The 9,879-nt window shown below is 31.3% G+C and overlaps 1 protein-coding gene across 1 annotated transcript; it reads left to right on the top strand.

Moving 5' to 3' along the window:
* Positions 1-4,393: 4,393 nt before the first annotated feature.
* LOC129892464 (cytochrome b561 and DOMON domain-containing protein At4g12980-like) lies at positions 4,394-8,163 on the top strand. Its single transcript, XM_055968035.1, has 4 exons — positions 4,394-4,646; positions 5,199-5,648; positions 7,056-7,319; positions 7,686-8,163. Exons 1-4 carry the CDS (start codon positions 4,443-4,445, stop codon positions 7,980-7,982), a joined length of 1,215 nt encoding a protein of 404 aa, XP_055824010.1. The 5' UTR covers positions 4,394-4,442; the 3' UTR covers positions 7,983-8,163.
* The last annotated feature ends 1,716 nt before the right edge of the window (positions 8,164-9,879 follow it).

Raw genomic sequence — 9,879 nt, 5'->3', positions numbered from 1 at the left:
TTTGACTTAACGGTTATCGGCTTTTAAAAGTACTAATCCACTAGCCAACCTATAAGATATCGGTTGGATTGGTGTCGGATTAGCAATTATCGAGCGGTGTATCGGTGGTATGGTAACATGTAAAATTTCTGCCACTTACTTCAATTCCCCTTCACACCAGGCATGCACAATGTAATTTAGGTAAGCAGATAGCTAAACAAGAAGCACTTTAATTAATAGAAGAACAAACGAGATAGCTAAACAAGAAGCACTTTAATTAATTTAAACTACTGCATTCAAGGAGTAGCTAAACAACAGACAGGATATTCAAATATTCAAGCAAAGATACAATTTGAATGTATACAAGTCCCAACATAATTGTTGAGTTTACATTTTAAAATAACTACCAGTCATTACTTCAATGAAATATAGTTACGATTACTGAAAAAAGGGAAGACGCGAGAAAACATAAAGGAGACTAGACTTGAGACAAATACAGGACTAATATGAACATCAAATCAAGCTTTACAAAAGCAGGAAGCTAAAGAAAAAACAAGAAAATTGAGTTCAACTAATCAACATGAACTAACACAACAAGAATCCCAAAATGAGAGGGAAAAGATTGGAACTGTTGCAAAATCTTTTCATGTTTGAGAAGAAGAGAAAGAATGTTTCAGAGAAAAAGATTAGGGATTAGAAGAAGATCTGCTCAGGGAATACGAACCATAGAAGATAGAACCTCATCTTGTGGAGATGAAAAACATCACCGCAATCCGACGATTTCTTCATTTCTCTTCATAGCAGATAGAAACAGTTCTTAGTTCAGAAAGTTGCATGAACTATGGAGTAGCTAAACCTGAGACAAGGCGGCACAAGATGAGAATTTGAGAGAGAGACTGAGAAAGAGGCGGAAATAGTCACAAATTCGCTAAACCTAAAGTCTAAAGAGGGGCGGAACTGCTGAAGTAAGTCTTTGTAGAACTCTGTAGAAGAGTTGAAGACTTGAAGTAGTCAAGTAGGGCTTCTAGTAGAAATGGGCCTGCCTATTTAATTAAATTGGGTTGGCCTGTTTAATTAAATGGGCTTGGCCCTTATTTTAGGTTTACAAATAAAAATTATTAATATTATGCATATTTTATATGTTTAGGGATAAAATATATTAAAATATAATAAATTCTTAACGGATTAACGGTTTACCCAATAACAAAATTGAGTAATCTGTCCCCCACGCCGATAAGCCGTTAATTATAAAATTTAAATCCATTCCCCACCCGCTAATCCGATAACCCAATACCAATAAGCCAATAAGCCAATTTTGCGGTTGAGTTATCGGTAACGGACGGTTTTGAACAGCCCTAATTAGGACCATAAAATATCTGAACAATCCACTAGATGGATGAATAGGTCCACATAAATCTCCATGTATATGCTCTAAAAAATAGGGAGATTCAATGCCACCCTTCAAGATCGATGGTCTGACAATTAATTTGCCTCGATAACAAGCAGCACATGGAAATTCATCATTCGTAAGAATCTTCAGGTTCTTTAACGGATGTCCAGTTGAATTTTCAGGAATTTGTCTCATCATTATTGATGTAGGATGACCTATCCAATCATGCCATAGCGCAAATGTATTTAGATCAGTAAACTTCTGGTTTACAATCAAATGTACTTCAATTGCACTAATTTTTGCATAATATAGGCCAGACGACAAAGTTGGTAACTTTTCCAAAATATATTTCTGGCCTGAGACACTCTTGGTTATACCAAAATATTCAATATTCATTTCATTTAGTGTCGCAACATGATATCTATTTTTGCGGATATCTTTAAAACTTAACAAGTTTCTTGGGAATTTAGAAGATAATAGTTCATCTTCTATAATAATTTTTGTCCCCTTAGGCAGAAATATAGTAGCTCTTTCGGAGCATTCAATCATTTTGAATTACCAGAAATTGTAGTAACATTTGCTTTTCTTCTAAGCAAGTTGGAAAAATATTTCTCGTCTTTAAAAATGGCATGAGTTGTTCCACTATCAATTACACAAATATCCTTGTGATTGATCATTGATCCAAACAAAATTTGAGGCATATCCATATTTTTCTTCAAAAAAAATAAGGTAAATATTATAATTAATACATGGCTCATTATACAACTTTTATTTATTTACATGAATTAAAAAAATACAAACATATTATTTAGTATAGATAAATAAAAAGGAAAATTATTTAAATATTATTAGGCTTATCAATATTCATATTTTTTTATAAAAAATTAAATAAATCAACTACATCCAGATGCATAGACTCAATATTATCTTCAGAGATAAAGTTTATCTCTGAATTATTTTCTTCTCTCTTCAAAGATGTCTGATATAGCTGAACCAAATATTTTGATGACCAGAAAGTCCATGACCAATGCTCCATACCTCCACATTTATGACATATGCTTTCTGAATTTTTCTTTGGTAAAGCTTTTAACTTTTCACTCTTCTTTTTATACTGCTGATCATTTTTTTGTGCCAGCCGAATATCATGATTATAATTTCTTCTTCGACCACGACCACGAATACGACTGGGGTCATGACCTCTTTTTCGTTGGTTATAGTTTACTTGATTCACTTTAGGGAATGACAAAGAACCAATGGGCCGACTATCATGATTTTTCATTAACAGTTCATTGTGACGTTCAGCAATAAGAAGGTGAGAAAACAATTCAGAATATTTTTTAAAACCTTTTTTGCAATATTGCTGCTGCAGGAGCATATTCGAAGGTGAAAATGTTGAGTATGTTTTTTCAAGTTTGTCTTGCTCAGTGATTTCTTCTCCGCATAAATTTAACTGTGATATAATTCTAAACAAGGCAGAATTATATTTAGCTATATTTTTAAAATCTATTAATCTCAGATTTAGCCAATCATGACGTGCTTGTGGAAGGATGACCAACTTCAGGTGGTCATATCTTTCTTTTATATTCTTCCACAATTTAAGGGGGTCTTTTAAAGTGAGGTACTGTAATTTTAGCTTCTCGTCAAGATGGTGACTGAGAAATATCATGACTTTGGCATGATCTTGACTAGATGTCGTATTGTCATATTTGATGATGTTTGCCAGACCATTGATTCTAGGTGTATTTCGGCATCTAGTGCCATGATGAGTAGCCTTTTCCAGAAATATCAAGAGCAACAAATTCAAGTTTAAAGATATTCGACATTTTCAGAATATAAAATTCTTGTCCTTTTGTTACCTTGTTAAAATTGCTCAAAGTGATGAAGGATCATGTTGATAACATGTTATAAAGTAAATTAACTTAGCAAAATAAGGTGAGAATAAGAGAAAGAGAGAGGAGCAGAAGAATTGAGAAAGCCGTGTCTAAGTGCTTCTATGTTTTTCATTTCATTGCAAAATGACCAATTTATAGTCATAAGATAAAGAGAACAAATAGGCAACTTGCAGTGGGCCCCACGTAAAGAAAAAAAAACAATTCAAGTGGACAACCACTTGCACTACTTGTTCTTTAACAAAAAACAATAATTCCCTCCATAGAATATGTTGTCCCAATATTAATGGAATTTTACTCCGAATTGGTTGGCTATCTAAACTTTCACGTTATGCACTTTTGAAAAATGTTATATTACTAAGTTACAATATGACAGAGGCAAATCAGGGAATTCCTACCAAAGATAGGTAACCTCTAGAACAACATTAGTTACCTCTTAAAGGGTACAAATTATATAATAGTTGGGACTTTATTAACATTAATCATTAACATTATTAATAGAGAAATTCACAAATCTTATTTTTTCATCTAGCTAGTATGTTTGTCCTTGGAGTGCAATTCCTTCCCATACACTAAATATGTGAAACACATGTGGTTACGTTCTCTATATGACTATAGCATCTCACTTTGGTAAAAGCATTTTAAACAAGAAAAGCAACACAAGAAAGAGAAATAAAGTGAAAAGAGTAGTTGAAACACTGCTTTTACTCTCTTAGCACTTTTTTTAAAAAAATCTTTTTTGGTATTCGTATTGAGATTCGATTAAATTTGAATTCGAGTCAAAAAATTTTAGACTGAAGATAAAACGTTTCCTGATAATGACGAATTGTGTAGTTCATACCCAATAAAATTCATGTCAAACTCAAAATTTCTAATCAAGGATAAAGAAATACCACTCCATAACAACTCTGATTGGTACACTCACACTTTGTTCCCAATAAAAAGATCCTGACCTTATCCAACAAAAAGTGAGAAAAAATGAATAAAGAAATTAAAACAGAACATATACGTTACTTCTTTTAAACTCCAATTTTCTCACTACATGGAAAAACTCATGGATGCATGCTCAAGTTAATTTTTTTTTTATTTCCCCCTTTTAACTTATCTATTATATATACCTATGTTGAGGTTGAAACATAAAAAAACAAAAAGGCAATAAAATAAAAGAAAAAGAGAAAGTGAAGATGTCTCTATCTTGTTTAATATTTTTGGTCTCAAACTCAATCATCCTTTTATGTTTATTTTCATTGACAATTCATGCCCATCCTTGTACTAAGAATTTTTTGTCAGAAACCCTCAGCAGAAATTTGACATTATGCAAGAGATACAAACATAGGAATGGAGTTGAATTTGGATGGAAAATAGAAAACACGACTCAAACTCTCCAGGTTAGAGGCAGATCTAGAGCTGGTTAATTTACGATAACTTCAACTAAACTTATTGCTTTCCGCTCCATCCATAAATAAATGCAATAAAAATTGTATGCTTGTGTTTTGAATAACTTTCTAGGGCTATAATCCTCCTATTTAATTACTTCGATCATATTTGAGCACCTTCTTTCTTTTCTTTTTTGGATCGAAGAGTCTAAAGATTCGATCATTTTTTGTATGCCTGTTCTTACATTGTCTTTTTCAGTGAGTTTCGAAGCTAAAATTCATTTCTTGATTAAGTTTTGATCCCATTTTTTCTGAAATATTTGGAAGCTCTTCTTTATAGCGATAATGCCAAAATATCAAGTTAGTGCAGTCGTCTTTGTCTTTATTTTGATACTTATGCAACTTGAATTCTCCCTTTTTTTTCCTGTTTCGTTCAAAATTCAATTTTGCCAAATATCGCTTTTACCATTTTTTTTATTATTATTGATAGGAATCGATCGACCCCTTCCCCCGCCAAAAAGTAGTACACGACTGTAAATTCTCAATTCGCCTCTGTTTCAACAGGTAATAGTGGGAGCAAGATTAGAAAATGTAACAGGATGGCTGGCTTGGGGTTTGAACTTAGGACCAGAACCAAGAATGGTAGGGACTCAAGCACTTATTGGTATCAAACAAACAAATGGTTCATTTCTTGGTAACACATACAATGTCACACAATATATCAAAATAGGGTGCAATCTCTTACCTTCTCCAATTGATTTGAATGTAAGCAATTTGAAATTTAGTTCTCTTGAATATATTCAATATCACATTATAGAAGCCACTATACATCTTCCTCAAACAGTTAATATTTCAAGAATTAATCATGTTTGGCAAGTTGGAAAAGTTGCAAGTGGAATGGAACCCAAGATTCATGATAAAACACTCAAAAACTATGATAGCACAGAGATAATTGATTTGCAGACTGGCACAGCTATAAGTATTAGATCTGCTAGACGTCGTCAAGCAAGAATTGTAAGTCATGTCTATATTATTTTTTTTTCGAATTTTACTTATATACACATAATAGTATAAAATAATGTTGCACTATTATTGTATTTTAACATGCATGTGGTAGAGGTTATTAATCCCATTTATTATTCAACGGCTGTGAGTAATTATCTAAAAAAAATTTAGGCGATTGATATTGTAAATATTTTTTTCTGGTCTACAACTTGATTTCTTTTCATCCTTCAAACTAGATAAAAACTTATCCACATAAAGTTTTTACATACAGGGCCCGTCTCGGCCATAAGACCACTAAAGCAATCTCTTGGAACCCAAATATTTTAAAGCCCTCAATTCTTCCTAAAGAATATATATATAGTACTATTTGTTTACTTTATTTAATGTGGAGGTCGTCGTAATAATTGAGAAATTGAATAGTATTTAATTAATTATAGTATCTTTTTTTATGTGGCTACCTATTTTGTTAACTTATTTATATTTTGGTGATTATCATGAACTCACATTACAATTCTTACATTTACCTTTTTTTTATTCCCAATCAATTTTTATTATCTCATTGTTGAATATTCTAACGTCTACCAAATGGTCAAACTTTTTTGCATTATGCAAAATCTATTGTTTTGTGTTTATAAAAAGATCAAATTTATTTTTTGATGTATTCTTTAAATTTTAAGCACTACAACAAATTCATACTAATATCATTATATAAACTTTTTAAATTTTGAGCTAAATTCTATTATTCTAACTTTATATTATATTTTTTCATTAAATATTTTCATTGTTTACATTCTTATTGCATAAGGTCTACGTACATCCTACCTTCTCGAGACTTCACTTGTAGGATTACATTGAGTATGTTATAGTTATTTAATTTACATATGACAAAAAAAAAGGCCTATCTATGAAGTTTAGCTTTAGGCTCCAAATATGTTGAGACTATTCTGTTTACATACCATGTATTTGAGTATGGAGTTCTTTTACTAAATTTTGATTAATTAATATATATTTTTATTTATCAAATTCGTTAACCATGATATGTAAGTTGGTCTCACTGTTTTATTATTGATTGTCCCATGGTTAGAATACGTTTTTTTTTGCTTGGTTAATTGTTTTGATGTAAATACACAATGTTTTTATCCAAAAACTATTGGAGCAAATAAAATGAGCATATTGATAAAATGAGCATATTGATAAAATGAGCATATTGATAATTGTACTGAATGGTTTTTTTCTCTTATTCATATTGGTAATTTCATTTATTAGAAACTACACTATTCTATGTTTTAGAAAGTAGTAGGTCATTCTTGCATATAAAAAGTTCATTTTACACAGAGATGTTCCCATTATATTAATTTAAATAATTAAATGATCGACTATTTAGATTAATACTTTTAATTATTTTTGTATTTGCAGACTCATGGAATACTTAGCATTATTGGTTGGGGTGTAATACTGCCTATTGGTGTGATAATAGCTAGGTATTTCAGAAAGGGACCAATACATTGGAATGAACATGACCAATGGAAACATGCTCACAAGGCATGCCAAGCATGTGGATATATTTTTGGTGCAACTGGTTGGGCAATTGGCCTCTGGCTTGGAACTTATTCCAAATATTATTCTTTTCCCAAACATGGAGCTTATGGCATCTCCATCTTCACATTTGCCACCCTACAAGTAAAACTCTCTAGTATCTACCAACTTTTTGATTTTCTACATTCATTGTTTATATCAATTTATTTTTTTTATAAAAAAAATATTATATGCACCTTTCGCATATACTTTTATCGTTAATAATAGTTACTTCTGTTGTTTCAATTTAAATGACACGCCTTCTACCTTTTAGTTAGTCACAAAAAATCCCTATTTATAGTTGCATAAATTTGTATGGTTTGTTTTATGTACAAGTTTCAAAAGTTTTTTCTTTTTCTCTTAGAAATATGCATTTTATGTTCCTCCTAATTAATTATAATGATTTACGTTATAACCTTAATGACAATTTAATGTACACTAATTAATCAATTGGTTAATGTGTATATGCAGACACTTGCACTAAGATTAAAGCCCAACAAGAACGATGAACTTCACACATACTGGAGTATATACCATCTTTCTCTTGGCTATGCATTGCTGATTGTGATTTGTGTCAACATATTTAAAGGCATTAAAATATTTCAAGAAGAAGACACATGGAGACCTGCCTACATTGTTGTTATTGCTTCTCTTGCTTTTGTCTTCTTTGTCTTTGAAATCATCAATTGGCTCAAATTCAAAGTTGATCAATTGAAAAGCAAAAAAGACATGTCCTCAAATGGAACACCTCACAAACAAATACACTAGAAGTATAAGATAACAAGGAAATTTGGTGATGATATCTTTTTATTTTTGTATTAGTGATATTATATTCCTTTTTGTTTTTTTTGTGTTTTTCGATTTTGGATCAGTTTGCTCACATCTCGAGTTAATATCATATTGTGTTTGGACCAGTTTGTTCACATCTCAAGTTAGTATTGTGGGAAAATCTTGTTGAACAATCACAGAATATTAGGATATTCTTGAAAGTTTGAGTCGTGTATAAAACTGTTCTAAGGATATTTCACTAGTAAGGTGTATCCCGAGAATTCAACAAGCTCTTATAATATAAACTAGGAGTAGAAATAACAAAGTTTAAATAAAATAAACCCAACAAAATAAAACCAAAGAAGAAAAATGATGTTGAAGGAACGGTCATATTTGACAAAAACTAGTCCTATTCTTTCGAGAAAAAACTTATTATTTTACTCACAGTCTTCCATATATCTGAACAAGAATACTACAAAATAAAATAAGAAGTTTTACTGGATTTTCATAATAAGAATAATGCATCGAATTTGGTGTCTCTTGGACTACGAATGTTACGATCCAAATGGCTATAACTAGCACCAGGGGCGGATCTATGTAGTTGGAAGGGGGTGCTACATCCATACCGTGATCTTGGTTGAAAATTTGTATATATATGTATATTTGTATATATATATTTATAAGGAAAGTATAAATATTATACATGGCACACTTAGAAATAATAAGTCTTGTGGTGCCAATGGTTAAAGCTCAGATTTACCACTGTATGAATGCAATTTGAGTCCTGCACTGGGGTGTATTTTCTTAAAGCTTTTTTCCATGCAAATCATTAGCGAATTTATTGTAAAAAGAATTGTGAATAAGTAAATTAGAACGCTAAAACTTCTGTAAGTAAAATCTTAACTGAACCAATAAAACAAGTTAAATTTTGTATGCAAATTTGCTAATAAATCTTAAATATTATCTTACTCTACGCTGGAGATTTTGTCATAGATTATTGTTCAAAGTAGCGTGGCAGTTAAAGATTCAAAATTTTGAATCCGCCTCTGACTAGCACCCGCACTAATCCGCTGGTGAAAGAACCATCAAAATCCATATTTAGCCAACTTTTACACCTAATCAGAAATAAAAATAATATTTTAAATCCATTGAGTTTTATAAATAAAACAAAATGCAATACTAAATTAAATCATATATTGAATAACTCCCCAAGAACTGAAATCATCGTAGAGAACTTCTAGCTAACTAAAATAAATCTAATAGAATGTCTAACAACAGAAGTAAAATATTAAGTCTCAGTGTTCGAAAGATGGACAAAGATTGCAAGTGGAAATGGAGCATTCACCCTTGAATCAAAATCTGTTGACTACACTAGAATTGGATCTCGGAGGAACCTTAAAATGCAATTTGCACTCAGCAAAAGAAGAGTACATGATATTATGTACTGATAGACATCATAAGCCGACTCAAATTAAAAACAAACAACTCTTGAATTAAATAAAAAGTAGATCAGACTTCAGCACATAGACAATTCACATTCAACAAGTATAATCATCACAAGATCACATTAATAATAGACCGTTCAGTCATCTTATGCTCAATGCATCATGAACCCACACAACAGTAAATAAAGTGTACATGCATGCTAAGGGACTTATTTATGTCAACTGTCATGTCACGACCATGACCCTTGTGAGTGAAACCTATGCTAACCCTCTGATGGGAGAATCATTACTAACCAATATTATTATTCTAATAAGTGGAAGCAGTTAAAACAAGCAAAAACTCAGTTCCCATAAACTCAAACAAATCTATCAAAACATGAGGAATTAAACACCCTACAACCTGAAAGTCATTGTACCAAAACTCTATCAAAAGTCTAGAATATGGAAATGCA

The sequence above is a fragment of the Solanum dulcamara genome, chromosome 6, assembly GCF_947179165.1.
Source record: "Solanum dulcamara chromosome 6, daSolDulc1.2, whole genome shotgun sequence".
NCBI lineage: Eukaryota > Viridiplantae > Streptophyta > Magnoliopsida > Solanales > Solanaceae > Solanum > Solanum dulcamara.
This window is presented reverse-complemented; position numbering and strand designations above follow the sequence as displayed.

Excerpts from the sequence above, each read along its gene's own strand:
- LOC129892464 (XM_055968035.1), top strand. The coding sequence starts at position 4,443 with ATGTCTCTATCTTGTTTAATATTTTTGGTCTCAAACTCAATCATCCTT. Across the intron at positions 5,649-7,055 it reads GACGTCGTCAAGCAAGAATT|ACTCATGGAATACTTAGCAT; the intron begins GTAAGTCATGTC and ends TTGTATTTGCAG. Across the intron at positions 7,320-7,685 it reads TCACATTTGCCACCCTACAA|ACACTTGCACTAAGATTAAA; the intron begins GTAAAACTCTCT and ends GTGTATATGCAG.